A 24,612-nucleotide genomic window follows, 5' to 3' on the forward strand; every position below is an offset into this window, starting at 1 on the left:
GGGTGCCTTTCTGCAAACCTGCTCTGAAAGAAAAGACAGCCTGCACTTGATCAACAGCGTGATGAAAGAATATACCTGGATTCAGACTGGAGTGTTCCTGAAGGGATGGGGAGGGGAGACTGGGATACGCTGTAAGCTGGGTGGATCTGGGAACTAATGCTGGCACTGGTTAATCTGGCCTGTCATTTTCCATTTTGCTTGCTCTTGGTGCATGATTGTCAGAGCAGGCTTTCATACAATGTTCCTTGTGGCTTAGGCTGCTCAGCACTGCTGCAGAATCCTGCTGACTCTTCTTGCCATCCATTTCCTGCAATGAAAACTCAATTGACAAACTGAACACTTGAATTTCAGAGAGCAGTTGGGGTTCAGATTTGGGAAGACTAAAGAACCAGCAAATACAATGGGATCATATTAGAGCTGAAGGAGTCTTATAATAGGTGAAATTACACAATAGGTGCATGTTATATCTGGACAGCTGTTGAGGGACTCTGCTAGTACCAAGGGCCTTACTGCCTCACAAATGACTTGCACAACCAAATGGTACCTACTGACAGGTGGTCAAATTAAAAAGACCTATTGCTCTGTTTTTAAGAGGGAAGGAGGATGCACTGAGATTGTCTTGTTTGACCTCAGTATCCTGTATTAGAACATTGCTGTGTGGCAGACCCATACTGGATAGCATGGATGAAGTAGAGATGTTCTCAGCTGATGTGGCTGTGTTCTGCAAGATGTTAGAAAACATTGCTGCCATGTGTCTGGCCTCACCTTTTTTGTAGCAAGATGTGTACTTTGCTCCGATCTGAACCAACTGTATTGGTTACAGTTCTGGGCAATGCTTTTAGGAGTTGAAGCTGGACTTGGGGTAGCAGTTGAGACTGTGCTAACCATCCCTACTGCTGCCAAATGCCTTACAACTCCAGAGTATTGCTGTAATCTGCTAGTGACAAAACTAGTCTTTTAGTGCTGCAGCTCTGGCTGTGCTGTGGATGAAACAGGCTTGTGTTAGAGCTAAACAAAAATGCTGAAGGAGTGTTTTTGTCCTCCTCATTCTGGCATCCTATCATGAAAAGTGCTCTGAGCTTGACTGTCCAGTCCAGAGTACTGGCAGCACTGGCAACCGGTTCATCATAAAGCCAAATTTGAATCGGGAATGGTAGTGAAAGGGGAAGAAGAATAGGCATTTTCCTTCTCATCTTGGAAAGCATGCCCTGTTACTTTTGCTTTTGAAAATGAATGAACTCATTCTTTGTACCTCAGATATAGACCATATGGCATTCCTGGTAAAAGTAGCAGATGTTCCTTTCTTGCTCTGTTTTGCTTGTTGCACAATTTTTTTCCCCTAGCCTGTTTGCAGTGGGCTGTAATGCTACAGCTCCAGTATATCAGATTATTGCCCTGAAACTGTGAATCTGTGTTTAAAAAAGGAGGCTGGACAAAGTGCCACTTGGATTGTGGCTCTGAAGCCTGAGTGTGTATATAGATGGTAACTGAACCCTGTGTTCTGGTCAGTGTGCTCAGTTGAATAGTTTCTCCTTCTGTTTCATGGTTACTTCTGGCCTCTGAACTTTGTTCTTCCATGTGAAACAGTGCGTTCTACTCCACCTTCCTTGTGGTAGTTTGTTTTGTGTTGGTTTTGCTGGTGAATGCAATTTCTTTGCAAATCTGTATCACTTTGTATTCCAGAGCCAACAGTGAGAGAATGGAGATACTTTTGCATGTAAGTGATTGTCTTTTATGTTCTCCCTGCCAGTGTAACTGTTCTCTTGTGTACACATGAGCTGCTGTTCCAGTTCGGTAAGGGAGAGTAGGCATATGGTGATGGACTGCAGTAAAAAATCCGAGTGCTGGTTAGACTGCAGCATCCCCCAGTCTGGTATGCAGGAAATAGATGATCACACCTGTAAAGAGTTGTTCTCTCTGTTTACATGGGGGTTTTGTTTGTTTAAAGCATTTGACACAACAACAGGAGAATCTTTAGTGCTTGCTGATGAGAATGACTCAGCTCTGCATAAATCAAATTTCAGGTATTCTTAGGGATCGTCAGGTGGAAAGGGGCACCTTTCTTAGCCGCCAGAGATCTGTTGCCTTAAGGCGATGTCAGAGGTTCCCAGTCAGCCTGCACTGCCATGCTGACCTGCGTCCCCTCTGTTGCACATGCAGCTACAGCAGGCCGGGGTTATGAGCTGTGTGCTCCTGAGGGCTTGCTGTCTGGGCATGGATGCAGGCAGCTCCTTTCCTTTTTCCTGTAAATCTGGCTTTGGTCAAAATTTTTCTTTGCCCTTTCCAGGAGTGCTGCCTGCTAGTTTTCTGTGTGTGAAAATAAGTGTTTGCCACTATTGATGTATTTGTGGGGGGCGGGAGGTGGGAGGGGTGTCAGACAAGAAGGTAGTGGTGGTAGGTTTTTAAAGGTTCCTGGAACTGGAGGTGTCTTGGGGGGAGGGAGAGGGGGGTGCTGTTAATATCAAAGAAGCTTGTGTTTTCCTTTTTGAGAGAATGTAGGTGCTGACTTTTTGATATAAGTGATTGTGCAGCAGTTCGAGAGGGAGATGGGGTGTTTGTGCTCATCGTTTAATGTAATACATGGAAAATTTAACAGACTCTAGCACAGTCTTTTTGACCAGGCTGTTGGTGTGAAAGATGCTATACTTTAGAAGGCTTGTGGCAAAGACATAGTTTGATTCCCTCAGGGGGAAACCGTGGACCTCTAGAGGAGGGATTCTTGCTGTCCTTCTGGTGAAGGAAATGGATGCAGAAAGTAGCTGATTATCTTGGGCACTGAGGGATTTTCCTCAGACCCCTTCTGAAGAAAGCTGCAGTGCAGAACTGCCCTTCCCCGCTCTGCTCAAACAATAGTCCTCTGTGGAAAACTAGCGTTTGGGTACTCTTGGACTAGGTGAATAGCTGTTTTCTGCATGGCCTGTAAGCTTCCTGTGATGAGGCCTCCCTTTTGGTGTGCTTGTGTAGTGCTTAGCACCTGAGTGCTTGGAAGTGCTACCTTATTGAGACTAGGTGGTCTTGCTTGCCGCTTAACTGCAAAATACTGTAACGTGCAGGTAGTTCCAAACTTAGTGTAGCTCCATGGTCAGGCCACTTGAAATACCGTAGCCCCTTGCCTGGTTGTGCCAAGTATCTGGTCATCTCAGAGACTGAAACTTACAGGACTCTTCATCAGAGGGAAGAGAGGTGCATCTGGGGACATCAGAGTTAACAGTATAGAGTGATTCAGTTATGTTAGATTGCTCAAAAGTTTTAATGTTCTCCTTAGTAGAAAAGAAAACCACACAAAGTGAAACCTACTGATAGCTGCAAATTGGAGCAGACTGAGGCTGCCCTGAGAATTCCCCTGGGGCTGCTTACAAAAATGCAGGGAAGTAGCTTGTCCTTCATCCAAAGAGAGCCATGCTGGGGGTGGTAAAATGCAGGTGGAGGCCAGCGAAATGTTAAGAGATCGAGAGGAGATACAGAGTCTCAATGTTCTTGTTTGTATTACAAAAGTTCCCACAGTGTTTAAGGTGTTGTCAAAATGTATATGGGCAGAAGCTCTTTCCCAAAACAGCTTCAACTCTGAATAAATGATGGACGAGAACAATGTCCAAGATGACTGGAGCTGTTATGCAGTGAACCTGCTCTGTCTAGTTGCTCTCAGTACCTTGCTCACCACTGTTATTGCAGTACCCCTCTGTCCATGCTGCACGGGCTTTGGCTTAATATCAAGCCTTGAAGGATATGTTCAGCAGCAGCTCTTCACAGGATCCCAGCCAAGGAGGAGGGTGTAGGCTTGTGGATAGGTTTTGCCTAAATCCGGGAACAGTCCTAAATTAAAAAAAGGCTTTCTGAAAGTATTGAAGAGGAGACAGTTGGTTCCTTTTCCCCTGGAGCAGGAGATTCTTGCGTTCCCAGTTGTGGTTGTTTTGGAAAACCTCATGCAGATATTTATATGACGGTGATAACCCCTTGCGCGAAGGAATGCAGCCTCCATTCAGAGTATACAGTTCATCTCTGCATTGTGCCTCAAAAAGTGAGAGCACAAATCAGCCCCTGTTGAAAGGGAGGTGTGCGCACACAAGTCTCACTAGATATAACTTGCTAATGCAGCAGCCGCACAGAACCTTTGCAAAATGCACAGAGTAACTGCCCTCAAAACCTTACTAACTCATTCCTGTGTGCCCTGGGACATTGCAGTCATGGAAAGTCTTGGAGACATTGTTAATAAGTTCAGCTGAGGAAATGGCACAAGGAACTGCGGGAGAGGGAAGATTCATTCTTGTGTGTGAAGCATGAATTGGAGTTTGTGCAGAGAGGGTAAGGAGGTGTGGTAGTAGTTCTTTGAGAAGGAACATGAGAAATGAAAGCAGAGGTTAGGCTGTGTTAAGCCTTGAAGATGAGGGAAAAGAACTGGGAACTGGAATGAGGAAGAGCAAGTGGCAAGGTAAGTAATGAATATGCCATCTTAGTTGATACCGCTTTCATAAATCTGGTTTTATAAATTAACAAATATCAAGTCAATGTCAGTGTAGCTATAAAAATGGAGTTAAATATTTCTGGTAAGAATTTAAGGGAAGAGTTTTCCTTAACCTGTTTCCAAGCAGTCTAGCTCTGATTCTTGCTTCTGTGCCAAATTATTGGCATGTTCTCTGACAGAAATAGCTCATGTATCTCAGTGACCTTTTAATTTCCTTTTCAATTCTGACTCCTCTGTAATGAACAAAGAAAGCATTAAAAACAGGTGTGGTGCAGATCTTTATTGCATGCTTGTGGTTGATCAAATAGCTCTGGATTTCACTGGGTGTGAAAACTGCAAGAACCTGCTGAGAATAAGATCCCAGGGAACCAGTCATGGCTCAGACTAAAGAGGCAGTTTCTCCCAATCTGTCTCTTTGTGTTGTGGTATGTCTCTGTAGCAGTGGTCTTTTTTGCTCTGTGTTCATAGGGCACCTAGCGCAGTGTGGTCCGTTCCTACACTCAGCCTTCTGCCTCCTATGGCCCTGCAAGTACTAATGAAGCAGGAAATGTTTGTGAGGGTTCTGTTTGCCCAGACACATGCTTTTCTGATGGAAAAGTTTATCCTCTGTCATGTGCCCCAAGCTTCTTGTGTGCATCTCTTCCATTGCACAGACTTCCATAGTGAGTCAGAACAACTAGCTGTAATGTATCAAAAAGAATATTAAAATGCATGTGCCAAAGAGAATGGGATAAGAAATGACATTTCAGCCAAAAGGCTTTTGTTGGGGGGGAAGGAGGGGGTGTACATGTGGAGGAAGAAAAGGCAGTGTGAGAGATCTCTGGGGTTTTTATTGCACAGCATGAAAAGGTCTTGCAGCTAAAATGCTGCCTTAACCTTTTTTCCTATGTTTGATAGCCAGCGTGACCTATAATGAGTGTGGTCTATGCAGTGTGAAGGAGATCCTGCTTTAAGAAAGCATGTGAGTTTCATTTTCTTTAAGTGAATGTATCTCAGTATTCAAACATAAGAAAACAGACTTGATAGACCTGTGATAGCTCCAACCTTTATTGCCATCATTTGTGCTATCTAAAGACAAATCTTCTCCAACTTGATTCTAGTGAAATAGTAGGCTTGCCTAAAGTCTAATGGCTTCTTAGAGGTGATGAGAGCAAGCCAAGAGTTGCTGGGGATACACCTGACATTTGTCAAGTCAAGGTAAGTTGTACTACCCAGCTGAAGGCTTGAAACCTTTTCAGAAGGTTTCTAGAATTGTTCTGACCCTTGTGACAGATGATTTCTTATGTGATTCACCTAGACATACCAGCATGTGGTTCAGATGTGGTTTTAGAAAGAAATCTTCATTAAATTAACCACTTCTCTGAAGTTCAAAACTGGCTGATTCCTCTGACACCCTTTCCCCCCTCCTCTTGGTTCCTGGCCTATAGTAGAAAGAGAAGAATTTCTGTCTAGAAATGGGGATTTAGACATTTCTTTTCTAAATAAGCAGACTATTCCTTTTTGCCCTTTGGAATAAAGGTGTTTGCCAACCTTAAGTTAATCTTTAATATCTAAAAATAATGCAAATCCTTAACATTGGCTAATTAACACTCCCAACACTGGTGCTGTTAAGGCAATAACACGCATGCCCCCCTTTCCGGTCTCCGCCTCAGCTTTCTTAGACTTCTGCAAAGTCTGATGGTCCTGTGCGTTGTGCATAGTTGCTTTGTAGTAGTGTTTTTCGTGTTACTAGGATAGTTCTTAACTCACCAGTCTCAAAGCTTTTGCATTTTATGTGTAGGCCTGAACAAACACTCGCAGAGGTGGATTGGGTTCATTCAGTCTGTGTATTGTCAGTGTTTGAAGACGGGTTTGTAGGTGAGCTCTATGAACTGCTTTGGAATGATATGGTCGTCACAAGGCTGACTTTCTACTCTTGCCCATGTTTCTTCATTCTCATCACATTAAGACTTCTCACGGTATCCCTTCCTGAGCCTCTAGGCCATATGCAGTTGGGAAGTCCAATGGTCAACTTTATAAAAGCCTTCAGGCCTGGGCATCTTGCAACTGCTGACACTGCAGACCTCCACCTCTGCTTTCCTACTTAAAGTATCCACAGTGTTTCCAGGGAATAGTTTAGTCTTATCTTGGTGATGGTGTTATTAAGAGGACTTCTCGTTTTGAGGGCTTCAATTCTAAAGAGGTCTCTATCCTGAGAGCCTCTACCTGTTGGGAAGAATAATGTTTTATGTCATGTGATGTAGAGTTGTTGGGCTTTGCCCTCCCTGGCATAGTATGCTTTGCAAGGGCCAGTAACGACGTTCCACTGGAATCTCTTTCCACATGCAGGTATGGTGTGAAGCAGCTTTTGGGGTGATTCCCAGAAGCTATATTCCTGACCTAGTTTTTGTCTGATACGTAGTTAGTGCTACAAAAACTCTAGTCGGCAAATGTGTAATGCCAGTGATAATGGATTGGAGAACAGAGAATTTTGGAAGTTAAGTTAAAGAAGTTTTTTTTAAAAAAAAGTGGAAAAAAGTGAAGGAGGGCTTCTGGTAGCTATTGTGCTCTGTAATGTGCTAAGGAGGGTGCCTCTTCAAAATGTGCTTTATAGCATCCTGTGGAGGTTTAATTACTGGTGCTGTCTATTTTCCACAATGCAGGCTTCTTTGTCTCCCCCTTGTAGTGAAACCTGGTGTGTGAAACAGTGACTCTGCTTCAGGAGGGAAGTAGACCCTAAAGAGCAAAGGGAGACGAAGAAGATGGTTTGCTGTCCGGAGGCAGCTGTGTTGTGTACCTCTGTTAAGTAGTCATGTTTAGCTCAGACAGAAAAGCAATTTTAGGTAAGCTAGGATGCATATCTTATAAAGAGGACTTTAGCCCTTTGACAAACTGAAGCTTGTTAAGTTGCCTTTTAAAAAACGTTGAAGGTTTCTGTTGGAAGCCTGGACAGTTGCAAATGATAGACCATCGACTCCTTTGACTGTTGCTGCTGTAGATGACATTCACAATACAATCTTTCCAAATGGTGCTAAACTTTATAGCTAGAGCTACAGATGATGGTTGTTTTTCAACTCTTCCTTCTCTGTGCATTTAGTGAAGAGAAATGAGGTTAGCTAAACCAGAAATTTGTTTAACAGTTCCTATACAGGGACCCTTTCTGGAGACTCTGCATAATTTCACTTCTTATGGAAAAGAATAAGAAGTTGAATTAGTCTGTGCATATGAGACAGGTGCCAACCTGTAGATGTGTAGACCTTTCTGCAAGATATTCTGCAGGGTATTTTTGTGTAAAACAAGCCTCTAAGTGGCTGCTCTGTTTTTCTTGAACTGTTGCTTCAATCCTTTTGCTGTTACTCCCTGCATCAGGTGGTTGTAGGAGTCTGCTTTTTAAGAGATGCCTAAGAAGCTAGTATTGTTGAGCAGGTTTAACCTACTGATATCAGACTGAGTGCTCTTTCCCCCCTCCCCCCACCCCCCCACCTAGTGTTTGTAGGAGCTAACAATTTTCTCTCCATCTGGATTCAATTTAAAATGTTTGGTCTTAGAAGAAATGAAAATGATAATGCTGAAAGAAGGAGAAAGTGGATTTAGCTTGTTCTTTTGCAGCAGAGACTTAGATTGCAAAGGCAAAGAGAGAACTGTTTTGGTGAGAAAGACTAAAACCTAAACTGTGTATCAGATTCATAGCATAGGGAAAAATTTGTTCTTAAGAGTACAATAATAAAGGGATTGGGTAAATTCCCTTTGAGAAACTCACTTTAAAATGAACATGAAAATCATTTGCTGTTGAAAGACATTTTAAATCTGTCTCTAACTTTGTAGGTTTTCCATATTAATTTTGCTATCCTGCAGGCTTTTGTAGCTGATCTTAGTGCTCCAACCAGGAGCACAGCATTACAGGCAAAAACATGAAGGAGGTAACTTTTAGACTAGCTTGCTGTATACTGATTTTAGCCTGTTTGTCCGGTCACTCTGAGGGAACCTAGACTCCAGAGACAGGAAATTGGTTGAGGATTATTGGCTGTGACAAGGCCTCCATATTTATCTGCACAATTCCTGCTTTAGATATTTCTGTCTCCCTTTAAAGGGAGTTGGAGTTACTGCACTTTTCCCATTAAGCTGAGTAGAGCTGGCTGGGAATTCTGTGCCAGCGTTTTGTGAGGAATAGATGGATGGCTTGGGTGTACTCACCCGGGATGCTTGGAGACATGTTCAAGTCCCAGGCAAAGCAGAGGTTGACTATTCACTTAGCTGCTGGTGGGCTGGCAGAGTTTCCCACCCTGCTGATAGCCAAGAGTTAAATGTGCCTGCTGTCAGCTACTCTTTTTGAGGGGGATGAGGCAGGTTCTGCCACTCTTCAGCTCTGTGTGTGTGGATGTGTGTAGCAGGGGGAAGAGGTGTCCAGGGCAGTGTAGTAGTATGCTTTGTGTTCATCTGCTTGTTCTGTTGACACTGAATATAGTCACTCTGGAGGAGTAACAAAATACAGAAATCAAATGAAGCCGCTATATTCTCTTCCTCCTCTTGTTTCTGTTTCAAATATTGTGTGTCTGTGGAGTTTACTGGGACATTTGCCTGATAGCTGCCACATTCAGGTAATGGAGGAATATGGCTCTGGGGCCATGAAGGAGCAGCATGTTTTGCTGAAGGATAATGTGCCAGCTGCCCAGGATCTGTGGGTGATGGGAAGCTCCACCTCTGCCTCTTGTTAGCAGTGTGAAAGAGGCATTGCCTGCTGTTTTATCTGGGGTTTGTCTTTGCATGTGTGAGCATTGGAGAGGGAGTCTGATCTTTGGGAGGCTTTTGCCTAGAGTTTTGAAACAGGCTGGGAAAATCCCAACTGTGCTTTTTGCACTAGACCACCCAGGACTGCAAAGCAAAGCTGTGAGGCAGGAGATTAAGAAACCTGTGTCCTCCAACTTCGGGGTATATCTCTTTCTGACCTGGGATTGGTGCATGTGTGATTCTTGCCTGTGTTCAGTGCTTTGAAGCCTTTTTCACTGTTACACAAAACTGTAAGATGTACTGCCAGAGCAAGCTGCTGTCTCTTGGTGTTCTGCTTTGTATAACTTCTCCCTCTTTTTTCCCTCTAACTAGGCAAGCCTGTGTTGCCTGTGACTATAGCAGAGCACTCCTACCCAGCTTTCTCTCTATTTTTTTTTGTTTTAATCTGCATGGAAACCAGGCCCCTCAGAGCCCTGGTGTAGGGGGAGGGCTTAGATATATAGCAGTTCTACACATAGTAAATTATTTCTGCTGCGCTTTAATGTGGATTGAAGACAGCTGATTTTAGGAGCAGGAAGCCTGTGCAATTACCTGGCCAGCAGGCGGTGTGGGCTACTTGCTCAAGTCAGGGAGCAGTTCCACATACCACAGATTTCAGCAGCAAACTTGGTATGGGAGTTTCTCATCTTTCCCCTGCTGCTTCTACCAACCCTAGAGCTGTGCCAGTGCAAGGACCCAGTTTTCCAAAAAAGCTCACTAATAGTTGAATCAGCATCTTGGAGGGGATGGCTAGCTGGCAAGTAGGGGTAGGAACTGCAGCGTTGGGATGCAGCTCTAAAACTGGCCTGGCACCAGGAAGAAAGTGTCATCCTACAGGCAAGGTAGCAGTGCAAGTCTGTCAGTGCTCAAATGGCCAGAGAGATAGTCATCTGCCATCCCAAAGAAAGGGCAGCACTGAGGTATAAGGGACAGACTAGACTTCTGGTCAGTAAAAGCTGAGGGACCAATACTGCTATATTAAAAAATGAGTTAAGAACTGTTAACAGATACTACCAGACAGTCTTCCTCTGGTGCCTCAGAAAACCTTTGCTTAATGTTTTGCTTTGAGTTTTTGTTGTGTAGCAGCTGTGCAGAGGCCCTTGGGGAGCTGGGGAGTTGCTCCCTGTGACACTTGCAGTATGGTGCTGTGGGATGTGTGCAGGAGGCCCTACGAGTTGCTCCCCTTTGCTTTGTGTTGCAATTCAGAGCATCTTGGGTCCCACCTCAGGCCTCCTCTGAACCAGGCCATCATGTTCCAGCAACCACTGTCCACATCAAGATATATGTATTTTTTATACCCCTGCTTTATAATTGTTTTGAATCAGGTGAAGCAATTTGAACATCAAATTAACCTCCCATCGAAGTGCGAATTACAGGGTTTATTTATGATAGGCTTTACCTTCTGAGCACTCACTCCTCTGCTCTTTTCTGGCATGTTTCCCCACTGCAGCCCCAGTTTAATGGTGGAGTTCTTCAGTGCGCAGCTGCTGCATCCCTGCTGTAGGGCGCAAGAAGCCAGTGTGACACCTGATTAGAAATTGACCTATATTGGGTATTTTGCTTTGAAGGTTTGGCTTCTTGACTGTGCACATATGCTTGCACATAAGCAGTGGTTAGCAGCAATTCTTAGAGTGCCTGGTTTGATGCTTTTGCTACCCAGATCATAATATACTTAAAAACTGATCCCACGTTAGAAAATCCAGTTAAGTATGGCCTGCTGGAGGAAACCAGTTAAAAAGAGAAAAGGCTGTAGGGTCTCCTGTATAATGATAAATATGCTGTTTGTGAGATGATCATTGTGAAAATGTGATTTAAAACAAAGGAAGCTGTTAGGGCTTGAGACTCTTGTTTCCTGCCCCCTCTTCCCACAGCCTGTGAGTATTAACTCTTGAGACCGACTGATAGCACCTTGCCTAAAGTCTGAAAGCCTCAAGTTGAATGTTTAGATTGACGCCTTTTGGCCTGTTCCCAGTGAAGGGCGCTTAGCGGAGGAGCCTGCTTGAGCTGGCCTGACCCTGCACCTGCCTAGGCGAACTTCCACAGCCACCATCGACTGTGGCCTCACAGGAGGGGGCTGTGTGTAAATGTTACGCTAATCTTCTTAGAGTCATAGTTGCAAGTGGCTTGAATGGCAATGCAAAATTGAATTTTCCTTTTAAAATTGTATGCTGACAAAACAGTAACTTGGCTGGCTTCTGCAAAGTAAAATGTATCCAATACTACTATAATCTGTTTCTGTCACAGTGAGGGTTTATAGCCATTTCATGTCTGTCTGTGATGTTAGAACAATACATCCTAAATAGGAAAAATAGGAAACTTTTTTATAGTAGTAGTAGTAAAAGCATTAGAGACACAGTGAACTGACAGGTATAAAACTGAGCTCAGAGCTTTGAAGGCCTGCCTCTTTCTTCATTAAGATGTATCGAAACAGTTCTCTGTTAATCCCAAATGCAATCTTTAAATTTAGAATTTGAAACCAGAATTTGAAAGAAAAAGAATTCAAAATCAGAATTTGAAACTCTTTTTTTTAACTTTTTCAATTTGGTCAATAGTACTAGATTGTTGGAAGGTGCTGTTTTTGGAAGACTGAGGCTGTAGTCTTATTTCTCAGGGTGGCTTGTGTGTTTTTGAGAAAAACTTTGCACTGACAGCCAAATATCAAGGGTTTTTTTAGCCTGGGAAGGTCTGATATTAGAACATCTACTGTAGAGAACTTTCTATATGAGCTGTGATAGAGATATTAAACACTACATGGAAGTGTCATCACCTCTTAGAGGTGGATAAGTGGATATTTTCATATTTGGCAATTAACAGCAGCTTGTAACCTTCTTGTGAGCTGTGTCTTACAGCTGTACCTTTAGGCATAAATTTAAGAGTGCTTCCATCTTCTGGTATAATTCCTTATTTAAGTGGCAAACCAATTCACTAAGAGGTGTATAGAGGGCTTTGATAGGAAAAAGATTTCCCAGCTGGGTATTCTCTTCAGATGGCTGTTCTGCTCGGTGGTATTGCAGCTGCGTGTACAGCAGACTGATGCTTTTAGCCACATCAGTTGAAACAGAAGCACAACAAGTGGTAAGGGTGGGGAGAAGCACGTTCTAGTAGTGAGGGAATATAAAATAAGCCTTTACTGTATATGGGCCTTGTGGTGTGTTCCTTGAAGCAGATCAACACAGCTGTATAAATTAAAGCATCCTGGATATAAAAGTGCTGCCAACCCAATGCTGCTTTGAGAATCCTTTAGAAGCATCATTTCAAACTTGTATATGCTTTCAAGATGTTTTGCCTTTACACTGCTTTTCTGTATTCCACTTCCCCAAAGCCATTTTGGTTTACTGTGAGTTTTCTTTTTTAGGATTTATTATTTTTGGAAACTGTTCTGGAACATTTTGTGCATATGGTCCTCTGTAAATGTGCTGTTGTACTGATTAAAGCTGAAAATATGAAACCTAGCCTCTGATGCAGTGCAGCAGGAGAAAAATGCTGAAACAATAGTTTCCAAAGGGAATGCTCTTCCAAATAAAAGCATATTTAAAAAAGTTCAGCTGGGAAAGATTGCATGAGAGACACTTTCTCCATTACTCCCCAGTGTCTAGTTTAACCCATGTCCACATTTGCTTTTCTGACTTGTATAGATGCCAGTATGCTTAAAAAAAAAATCCAGTAAAGCAGATCCAGTATTCTTTTCTTAATTACTGGCTTCTCTTCATTTGTGGGTTAAATAACCCCATCACTATGAGCATTCTTATAACAGCATTGAAATCTGTTAAGCGTTGGAGGTGCTGCCTATATGAACTTCTCTAATTCTCTGCTCCTCTCCATCCATGACACTGCTGTTCCTTTCCACTGATGCCTGGAAGTTCATAGCAACTGAGCTGGCTGTAACTAGGTTCTCCTCCCTTATTTGGAAGGATAATCAGATTTTGACAGTCTTCTGTTTTCTACCTTCTCCTAAGTTTGTTTAAAAAAAAAAAAATCCAATGGTATTTTGTGACTTTCAGGGAGACCTTTTAAAAATTTGAGGTGATAATGGTGCCTAGGACTTTCTCCCAGACTTACCAAGGCAAGGAAAACCAGCCAGTGTTTTTCAGTCAAAACTCAAATCTTCTATGAGTTTGACAGGCCTAGCGTGACAGCCACAGCCCTTGGAAACAGGAAGGGTCTCCACAGGACTGAGACTTTCTAACAGCTTGTCTGACTTTGTTGCAAAAGCTGTAAGAGTGATACTATTATCAAGAACGAAAGAACATATCCTAAAGGAAGCCCTTCTGTGGTGTTCCCCTTGCTGTGTTACAGGATGGGAAAGTGAGTCAAATGGGAAACATTTTACAGCTTAAAAAGCTAAGCTGCTTCAATTACTGTGTGTTGACAGTGTCATCAGAGTACCTTGCTAGGACTGTGTCCTCTGCACTTGGATATCTGATGCACTCAGTCTTGAACTAGAGTACATTTTTGAGGCCTGCTTTGTTTTTTTGGGAAGGTCGAATTTACTGCAGCAATACACAGATTTATTTAGAATTTCAGGGTGATATGGACCATTGGTTTGTTCTTAAATCTTTGATACAACATGCAAAAGGAATGAAATAGCAATCTGGACTATACAAGATGCATATCTGTGAAGTACAACTGACAACAGGGTAGCAATGGACTCTTAGTGTGCAGTGAGAGTACACTTTCTCTGGTTTTCCTTGAAGGATCAGAGGCCCCCTCATTTGGTTAACTTAAACTCAAACAATTCTTCCTCCATAAAACAAACAACAAACTTCAAAAAGCCCAAATGGATCTTGAGGTTCTCAAGGGGATGCTACATGGGAAATTGAGGGGTGAGGGCAGAAGGATCTGAAGTGTCTCTTGCTGCTGCTTCTTGGATGTGCACAAGTGTTTCTCAAAGAGGCTCCAGGCCTTTTCTTGTTCACTTTTGCTGACTGGATAACTTGGAACAGAGGAAGCTGGCAGGCAAGGTGCCCTGGGCAGCAGCAGTGCGTTGGGCTTCTTTGTCGTACTTAAAAATTCCCCTGTGCATCACACTGAGGAATGTTAAACCATTTGGGGTTAATCCACGACTAACTTCAGAATCTCTGTCATGCAACAGACAGTAAAGAGTACCGTGTACCACCCTGCGTGCAGCCGGGCAGGTGTTATTGCGAAAAGGCTGCCACTTCCTGGCTGCTTACCTCTGAAGGGACCGTTGCAGTTGCAGTGACAGTGACTTTGTATAGTTTTGTGGTATGTTTGAACCACTTGCAAAGCTCTTTGAGCCTGGTGTGCTCTCTCTGGGCTGCAGAGGGAAGAAGCCTCGTAGACAAAAGGCTTACACCAGCTGGTGCAAGGGAGATGGTCGGAGGAAGGAAGCAGTCCCTGCCTTTAGCCCACAGGAGGGAATATGCTGGGCTAACCTCAGGATGACTTCTTGGGGAGCGTTCTGAGTGAGATAAGGAAGCAAGCGAGGGAGTGGTGTAAAAGCATGACCTAATGCAAACAGGACTTCGAACTGTGATAGGCAGGAGAGAGAGAAGAGGAAGAGGTTGGGGAATGAGCTACGTAGACTGGTGGATCTTGCAAGTTTATTCACTTTGGGCAGGGCTCCTGGGGTGAATTTCCCAACTGTAAGGGACTGGTTATCCAGCAGTGAAAAATCCAGTTTCTTGGCTGGAGCTTAAGTGTGCCTTACTGGGGCTGTGGGTAGATGTATGCCTTTTATCAGAGATTAAATGGAATTTCTGAATTTGTCCTGTCAAGAGTCTCTTTAGAAAGAAGCTTGCTAATGTCTCGCTTTGAAAATGGGAGTTCTATGGTATCAAAATGGTGGTGGTATTTCAGAAACCATGATGAGAGAGAGAGGGAGGAGGTGAAGGCTAAAATGAGACATGCACATAAAAGAAACAGCTGAATTTGCAGGCCATGGGCCAGGCCCTGTGGCACAGTTCAGGAATGAAGGGAGAAGCACAACAATTCAGGTCCTGCTACAGCCTGCAGTCAGGTCCTGATCTGCCAGGGATGCGGGCAGATTCCAGTCTGTGGAATAAGCAGCTCTGTCTGCCCTCACGATTCCCTACTGTAGCAGGGGTATGTGTAGTTCAGCCCTCTGCTTTACACTGTGCTTGTTCCAGGCAGAAATCTGCCTTTTTGTAATTCAGAGGGGAAGGCATGAAACTAGGCTACCAACCACATGTTCTATATTGTCTCCTGGGGGAGAGGGCAGAGAGAAGCAGGTTATATAGGTTATTTGGTCTTTTCCATTCCTCTTTTCCTCTTCCACCTCTAGCAATCGTCCTGGATAATCGAGAGTTGGCTGTACTGAGAAATCAGGCTATTAAGATACTTCCTGAACTCTGCCTCCAGATAACTTTGAACTCTTGTCTTTTTCTTTGCATGTGTCTAGTTTAATTGCACAGTTTAAACAAACTGAAGCTATCACAATTTAAAAATATAGTTCTGTTTCTAAAAGCTTTCAATTAAATTGTTTTAATTACAGAAACTATGTAGAAATAGGGATTTATTTCCTCTGCTGGCACTGAGACTTTTCTTGTGAAGAAGTTGAGGATGATGCCTGTTTCCCATTAAATCCTTTTTTGTCTGTTTTCGTTGAGTAGGCAAGCTTTAAAACAAAAATTAACTATGGGTGAAGGTTAAATTCTGTGAACACGCTGCTGTTCACATTAGGTTCTACCAGCCGTGTGACCACAAGGCAAGAGCAGTCCTTGTGCTTAGCCTTTGGAAAGGTACGTCGTGCCCACCCAGAACTTACCCACTGGCACCGTCTCCGCTATGTGCGCTCAAGAGAACAGTCAATTTCTGAATATTATTCTGTGAAGGGGAAACAAAGTGGTTAAAATAGAGGCTTCTGACGTGCTCAGGGATAACTCATTTTCTTTGGCACATTTCAAGTGTGGTATTTAAAAGCAAGTTAGTAGCATTCCAGACATACTAAATACTTCCCTAAACAAATGCTGAAGAAGCCAGGTTAAAGACCTGTTTTCCAGCAACAGTGGCACAGGACATATCCTTGCCAGGCATCCTGAGCAACTGGAGTGCCTCAAACTGTCTCCCCCCACATCCCATGTCCTCAGTGCTCCACAACTACCCGAATCTGGTTCTTTGCATGTGTCCTGAGCGTATGGCATTTCAAAGAACACATTTCCACAGGCACCTAGCACTGCTGCTGTGGTGAAATGGGATCAGAAAATTAATCCAAGTCCTGGGAAAATGCATACTTTCTTACCAAGGAAGATGACCATTCTGGAGTGAGGAGTAGGAATTGGCAGCTTCTAAAGGTTTAGAAGAGAAATGGCAGAAGTCCCAAAACAGCTTAGAAAAGCTTCTGTCATATGTGCATGCGTCATCTTTGTTGGAAAGGGCTGATTATAGTTAAAGAGTGGGAAATCTGGCCTGCATGATTTCAGTGGAAGTTAATGCCTGCTCCAGGGAGTTCATGTAGAAGTGAACTACTGCTTTGTCAGGACAGCTGGCTCTCTGCTGTGAGAGTTGGGCTGGAAATGCAATGAGAGGGTCTAACACTGAAGTATCGCTGGGGAGGTTGCTTGATGTCAAAACTTCAGGTTCCAATATTTGGTCCGTGAGGTGTGAAAGAGCCCACAATGATTGTAACCAGGAAGCGATGAGTACTTTTTCCCTTGTTCATAGCATTCTCTAAAAGGGTGTGTAGCTGTTGACTTTGTGGCCACAGAGGACAGTTTATTTTTCTTGTCCATTTTTAGTAGGTGTTTCTCAGTGTGCATTTAAAAAAAAACCAAAACTCTGTTGGTTGAAGCGCTGTAACCTCCTTTCTTCTCCCTGCTGTATTTATGGGAACCACTAGCTGTACTCAGTATTATCTCTGAAAACATCTCTGTTTAAACTTCTTTCTCCCATAACCCCTTAGCCTGGGCTGTGGTGTGTGAAATAGGTCTGAAGTCTTCTAACCCTGTACACTCATGCTGTGGTAGGCTTCTGCCTTGCAGTTGCTAGGAGCTGTTAAAGAAACCAACCTGTTCCTTAGTGCTGTGTATAAACAGGGAAATCGCTTTGATTTACATGAGTTTGTGATTTATTAAGTTATCTTCCTGAGAGTGTGTTGGTGTTGATAGATGTATATGCTCTACAATGTATGCTGGCAAAGCTAAAACAGGCAAACCGGTTTTTTTCTCCTTATTAGCTTTTGTTTTCCCTCTAAAGCACACCAAGCTCTGTCCTGAGATAAGGCTTGTCAGTCTAGCAAGCTTTAGTTCTTTGTTTTTATGGCAATGGTGAGACTAGATAGCAAGACTTCCTCCAAGCTGTGGTTCAGATGCACTGGGATAGGTGGTAGGGGCAAGAAAGGAGATAATTTTTTATCATGTAGTATATAGTTGAAGGTAGCCATGCCGGTATAAAAGTGGGTTGCTACTGTTGTTGGGAGAAAATGGCTACCCTGCAGTGCTACAGGTCCTCAGCTAACTATTTGGGTGTTGCAAGTCATCCTCTGGAGGCAGAGGCTTGAAAAGTTGTTGTGAAAGCTGTTTCCCCCTGAGCTGTGGGTATAAGGAATGTGCTAAAACAACAATCAGCTTTCAGAGAATTGAATATCTGTCTAAATAGCTTCCCAACCAGCAGCTCCCTTCTGGGAAGAAAGGATACCTTTTTTCTAGCCAGAATCTCTTTGATCTTCTAATTTTGCCAATGAAAAGACAAGGCTGGGAACTAGTTTTGTAACTTGGCTGAAGCCTGGGGGAGGATTCTCACAGGCAGTACCTGCGCCCATTGTTTTTTAACAGCTCTGAAGGGTTTGTCAGTGCTGTCTTCAACAAAACTGTTTTGCTGCATTTGCCTCTTTGAAATCCCACAGTGAACTAAATCCCCTTGGTGGGTGTAGCAGCATCAGCTTGTAGCATTCCTTGTGCCTGCATCTCTGACAGACGAGATTCCTGATAACCTGGGACTCTGTGGCAGGAAAGCAATGAGGAAGCTATGCCTGGCCTTGGAAAAAAGGAGACAAAGAGCACTGTGCTTCGAAGCAATCCATTAATGAATCAAGAATAGTCAATAATTGATTCCTGCAGAGGATATCCTTGCTTTAGGTGTCTCTGACCTGGCTGTAATTCAGATACCAAAATTAGACTACTAACTTCCACGTGCAATCTTTAGGAGAGGAAAATGCCACGAGGGCTACATAGCACATCTCTGATGTTGCAGTGAATTCTGTGATACTTGCATGTCATCTTCCCTACTTCTTCTTCTGTCCACTAATATAAGTCATCCAGCAGACACTGTTTGTAAAGGCAGGGCTGGCTGCCTTTAAAATATGTTTGCAAGACTGGCAGAGTTTGTTATGCTAATAAGGTTTTATTAAATTGGGATGGGGAGGGCAGACCTGCCTTTATGCAATCAGAAGGGTCATTTGCTAAAGACAGTGCATTGCATTTTGAGACCTGTAATTCAGCATAGAGCAGCGACTCCTAGAAGAAAGAGGCCAGCTGTTGGCTCAGAGATGCTGACCTTTTCCACTTGAATATGAACTTGAAATCCATGCAGGAGCTGTGACTTGAGTGGAACAGGGCAAGGGTACAGACTAGATGGCTCTTTATATCTCAGTTTTCTTCAAAGAGAAATTTTTTTTTGTTCCTTGGTCTAATTGTTGCTTGAAGGAATTGTGGCAGGTAAGTGGCAGCATCTTTAATCCTTTCTGCATGGTAGGGTGACTGAGTTTGAACAAAGCATTGTATCCTCATCCCTGGAACACACGAGAAATCTGTGTTTTGTGCTCCAGGTGCTGCATGGGGCAGCCTCATTTCCCTCCCTACCTCTCCAAATTAAGCAAGAGGCTGAAGGGGCAGACACAGAGCCTGTTGTGGCATCTGCTCCAGGCTTGTCACTCATCAGTTTAAATGTCATCATGAAATGCCTGGCTTAGTTTGCTGGCTGCACTAGAAGATCTTTTAGAGTGATCCTTGATAAGGGTTTTGATTTCACTTTTACAGTCTATTATTTATTCTCTGTTTTTATCCTATTTCTACAGAAGAAAAATTCAGCCATGGCTTTCAGTTCCTAGCAAGGTTTCTTGCAATTTTTTGCAGACATTGTAATCTAATAGATGTTACAGACCACAAACTGAATTACTGACGTGTGTCTCTGTGAGCACGTCACGCGCGCATGCAGGCGCACACACACACGCAAGGATTCTTCTTTGGTAGAAACTAATCAACTTCAAAGATCTAAACATTAAAGATCAGCCCTCTTCTGAGTTAAATATGAGCAAAATGCTAACATGAGACTAGGGAAATCTTCGTTTACCTAGGAAGACTTCTGGGTTGAAAGTATTCCTGTGGGCAAGTGTAAGAAAACATTATTTTTCCCCCAAGTTAATTTTTTTTTCCTGAAAACTTTATATGTTTGTGTAAGAAACAGCATGATAGAAGGAGTGTTGAAATGCCTCTCCACATATTTTTTGACTGAATAATTATCGTTATACCTGTTTTCTTCTTCCTTTGTAACACAGGTACACACAAATCCTTAGTTCTGACTTTTTTTTCAGGAGCTTTGAACTCATGCATGATGTTGTAATTCATCCAGATCCAGATTCACCATTACAGATCTTGCAGGGTAAAACCGTACAATGTCAGTGGGACTTGTATTCTGTCTGTTCTTTTTCTGATTTCCCAAGTGCCCTTTGCTGCTGGAGCTGTGTTTGTGTACTAATGTGTTTTCAGTGTGACAGTGTCTGATAGGCTGTGGCTGAATCTCTCAGTCCTCAGGTATGAATAGTGTCACATCCTGCAATTTTAATTGCTATGCTCTATACTGTCAGAACATTATACCTGAGGTTTGCAAGCTGTTTTACATTCCTCCTCTTAAGTGTGTGTTTGCCTGCTGCTGGATGGCTGTCAGATTTGCTGTGCCTCTCCAGGTGGCTGAGGAAGCATTTGATTTATTTATCATAGCTGTCTTGTAGTCTTCTGAGTCTTGGAGACCTTCTGAAAGGTCGTGGGTGAGTAGGAAGGCTGACTCTCTTGAAACAAATTCTCCAGATGCTACATTTTCTGAGATTCTCTGAAAGGAAGATATAAAATTAATTGTAAGTTCTAATATTTCAGGTCTGAAGACTGCATAGGACAAGTGAAAAGTTCTGGTCACTCTGGTTGCTTTTAAGATTCCCTATACAGAAGATTGCCTTTTCTGCTCCTATTTTCCTTGTGAACTGTGAATACTTATTGAGATTCCAAAATTCTAGAACAAACAAAAACGCTGTTTTTGTTTTTTTCTGAATTTCCCTTTTCCTTCTTCTGGATATAGTAGATGTATGACTTAACACTTACTTTTTCTTTCTATGTCTTTTTTTGTAGATTGAGGTGCTCCTAATCAACCAGATCTTTCGGGGATTTTTTTAAAAGAAACTTTGGTGGGTAAAAGATGTGCCATGGAATGGTAGCACCAAAGAGCAACACAGGATCGTCTCTTGCCTTGACTAGCCATGGGTTATTTCTTCTGCTAGTTATCTTTGGCACCCTTATTGTGGAAGCACAGGCCACAGGTAAGTGAAACCTTTGCCTTTGCTGCAAGGAGGGGGAGATGTATAAGTATGGAGGTGGCCTTATGTTTCTATGGGGAAAATGGAGAGGGCTGATATATTGTATACATCCTTCAATACCTGCAAGAAAGAATTTCTGCTTCTACTGCCTGGTAAAGGGCAGCATCTGAACTAAACTATTATTTGCACTAGCAATATTAGAGTGCTTGTTCTTTACCCTGCCATTTTGATTCCCCCAGCCTTTTTTCTCCCTTCTTATATCTTCACTGCAGCTGGGGTCATTTGGACACTGTCGAGAATATGGACCACATTTTGGTTGAGTGAGATTTTCATGTAGACGCTCTTATCTGTATGCCATGTAGCAATTGCTCATGTGAAGAAGTATTGTTAGAAGCACTGACTGTCTTCAGCTCTTTACAGAGCTGATGAGTCTGTTCAGTGTTTCCTTGGGTGCTATCTTCTGACACCTCAGCATCCACTAACTGCACTCCTCTATTAAATCCTCTTTGCAGCTTGAGTTTTCTCCTTTCCCTCTCTAATTTCTTATTTTTTGTTTTTTGTTTTTTTCTGATGGACAGGCATGGTGAGTAATGTAAATAGTGCAATAGGATGATGTGTAAAATGTTAAGTAACAGTAGAGGTGAAGAGATCTGCCTGTTAGAAATGAGCAGAAGAATAAAATATACCAGATAATAACAAGGGAGTTCATTATATAATTGTGTGCATGTTTACCCAGTGTATGCCAATATGTGGTCTTTTCTCTCGAACTTGCCACGATGTAGTTTTTGTGTCTGCAGAGATGTGTGACTGTAAGTGGTACGGGATGAAGGGAATAATTTTGCATGTGTACTTTAAATGTACAGTGCTATAAAGGAGGTTAATCCCCAAAAGGTGCATATGTTTGATTTCAGCAATTGTTGCTGTGTAAAGCAATAGCTTCCCTTTGAAAACAAAACCTCCACTCTCAATGTAGCTTTAAAAAGCCCTATTTATTTGAAGTGTGATGGCACCTGAAAATGTGAAGTGACCAGCATGCCTCTGCTTCAGTGAAGCTTGAATTGGCCTCTGTGGTAGAGTAGAATAAATGTTAGCTGCCAGATGCACACTGCTTAAAGCAGAGGTGATCCTGTACAGAAAAGTCTGCTGGTGCTGGAAGCTGCTGGAGGACTTCATCTCCTTTTAGTATTTCTGCTTCTTCGAGTTGGAAGGGAGAGGCTCCTGAAATCATATATCCTGGACTTGTATGCCTTCCTGACCTGACTTTGGCCTTGTAAGTAATGAAGAGCTGGGGAGACACAGAAGGGGTGACAGATTGGCATAAACAGATAGCAAGAGTGGGAAAAGGACAAGGTCTCTCTGAATTTGGTCTGTCCTTGTTTTTTCCAGCCTTACTCTCATTGGTAATAATGCCACACCGTCACTTCAGATACAGGTCTGTCAGACATGCCTTGCAGTCTGGGGCTGGAATGCACTGTCACTGGAACTCCAGAGACACACACTGCAGCACCTTCAGCGGAGACTCATCTGTATGCAAATGCCTTGTGCTGCACCGGGCTGCTGACTGTGGATAGGCAGCCACAATGCTGGCAAGCCTTTCTAGTATTATTTTTGAGGCATTCAGTCACATTAACAAAAGCACTAGTTAAGCTTATCGGAAGACCCCAGAGTGGTTCTGCGTTGTTTCCCTTTCTGTGTTGCTCCAGGAACTGAAACCAGCTGTGGTAAACTAATTGATCAAGGCAGATCATCAGCTAAATAGGATTACAGTGGCTAGGCATGAAATATTTCCTGCAGAGGAAGTGAGCGTATGTGGAGGGGAACCCAAGATCATAGCAGACAGCAAGACATACGGGGAAAAAAATCCTGGGGGGAGGGGAAGGGCTGGGTGAGGGGTGCTTCCATGTATGTGTACTTTGAGGTTGGGAGGCAGGAGCTGCCAATTGCTGAGAGGGACGGGGGTGCTCAGAGATGTGTCGTGGGCCCAGAGAGCTGCACCTGCAGCAGCACACCAGCTGTGAGTAACCCTAATGAGCAAGTCAGCTGAGGAGCGGAGAGCCAGATGGATAAACAAAGAATACTAGCGAGGCACTTGGAAAATCATCTTTCCCTCATCTTTTTTCCCCCATCACACCACCATCCTCATTTTATTAGTTTACATAGCAAAAACATTCAGAGCAGGCAGGACAAAAAGATGTTAACACGAAGCAAGAGATTATATTAAACCTCCTGTTGGTAATGCTTATGTTGAATGCAGGGCCAATGTGACACATTAACAATTGCTACAAAAGCTAAACAATGTTCTTATAAAAAGACAGACAAGCATGGAAACAATAGGTTGGCCCTGCTCAGAGTGAGAAAGCAGAGCTTGTGATTCATATGTTAAAACCATATAATGTATATTGTATTGCAGTCATTTTGCTGTTTAGAAATGCTGTTGCTTCAGTTCCTGCAGGTTTAGATACATATTCACAGTCTGGGCAGGAACATGTTCTCCTTGCCATGTGGTAAATGTGCAGGGCAGGCTCATTTCCAGTCAGCAAGCATCTGGTCCCTGCTTTGGTTTTAAATGGATTATATTTATGCATGGATTTTTAAGAAAAGTCTTCAGCACTTTGTCTCAAACAATCTCTCCAAATATGCTAGAGTGCCATGAGATGAATATAAGTTTCTTAGTCACTAAATATGCTGTAGAGTTTGGGGAAAACTGCTCCCTCTTCACAGGCAGATTTTCATGAAAATAAAAATAACTGGCACGTGTTTTAGCACAAAACAAATGCAGTATTTGGTGATGGGCAAACAAGGAATTTGGAGGAGCATGTTGAAACTGTGTTGGAAGAGGAGGATTTAGGGAGACTTCACTGCTGTTCAGAAGTATTCATTGAGCTTTATCACTGTGTGCCTTTTTTTTCTCCAGAAAGTACTCCAAGGTTAGCTAAGGGAAATAATGGAAGAATGGGTAGGAAAGAAGACTTGGAGAGCAAGATCTGAAATACCATGGCTTAGTTCTTGTTCCATCTCCTGTGTTTCCTTTGGGGGTTCATCTGGAAAGTACTTAAGAGCCAGGATGCTGTGTGGGTAGTGGTGGGGACTTGAAGTGTTGGAGGGTAGGAGTAACAACCATTTTGTCTGTTTTTCTACACATAACTCTTTTCCATCTTTCCTTTGTTGCTGTGATTTCCCCACCCCCCTTCCTTTGGCCTTAGGGTTATTCCCAAGCTCTCAAAAGCCCTGTGTTTCTCTTCCATTCACTGCAGTCATCTTGTCTGGCCAGGTTATTTTTGGAAGGGTGGCAGTGCATCAGAATTTCTTTTCTTTTTTTTTGGTTAAAATTTAAGATGTAGTCTCAGAAATATTTGAAAGCTTCCTATCAAATGTATTCTAAATGGTGCAATTTCTTGCATTCATAACCAGCTCTATCAGAAACCTGTCAAAAGGTAGGTTTGGCCTTTCATTGAAATTCACGTGAAAAGTGTTAGTAAAAGTAGTCTTTTAAACATTCTGAATTAAGCAAATATCAATATCCATAAAGCAAAGAGTTAAAATATTAAACTTGAAAACTAGTAATGCAGGCCTGATGAATCCAAGTCCACTTTGATTTAAACACAACCTGCTTTTTGTTGACTGATCCCATGTGAAATGCTATAAAGCTAGCTCTTTAATATTTAGGATTGCCATTGAAGTGATAAATTGAGTTTGAATAAACAAACTCCATTCCCATGTGTTGTCTCTGATGCAAATGCAACCAATCTGCTACTTGCTGTTCTAAGGTCTTTTTAGTACCAAGGTTATTCTGCACAGAAGCTCTTGGATACTGCTGATGTTTGTTTGCATTACACAGAACAGCTTGTAAGAGCGTGCTCTAGTCACTGAGCAGATTCAGACTTGCTCCTATTCTTTTGGA

The 24,612-nt window shown here is 42.8% G+C and overlaps 1 protein-coding gene across 3 annotated transcripts in view; it reads left to right on the plus strand.

Annotated features, from left to right (window-relative positions):
• The window catches only part of SUSD6 (sushi domain containing 6), an 89,325-nt gene that overhangs the window by 16,548 nt on the left and 48,165 nt on the right, over positions 1 to 24,612 (plus strand). For 2 of the 3 annotated variants that reach the window (XM_064512512.1, XM_064512513.1), the window contains exon 2: positions 20,527 to 20,714. In XM_064512512.1, coding sequence (XP_064368582.1) covers positions 20,594 to 20,714 — 121 coding nt within the window. In that variant the 5' untranslated portion in view covers positions 20,527 to 20,593. Of the gene's footprint in view, positions 1 to 20,149; positions 20,172 to 20,526; positions 20,715 to 24,612 lie in introns of those variants that run through there. The other variant, XM_026095622.2, reaches the window with a different exon arrangement.

Source organism: Dromaius novaehollandiae, chromosome 5 (genome assembly GCF_036370855.1).
Source record: "Dromaius novaehollandiae isolate bDroNov1 chromosome 5, bDroNov1.hap1, whole genome shotgun sequence".
Classification (NCBI taxonomy): domain Eukaryota; kingdom Metazoa; phylum Chordata; class Aves; order Casuariiformes; family Dromaiidae; genus Dromaius; species Dromaius novaehollandiae.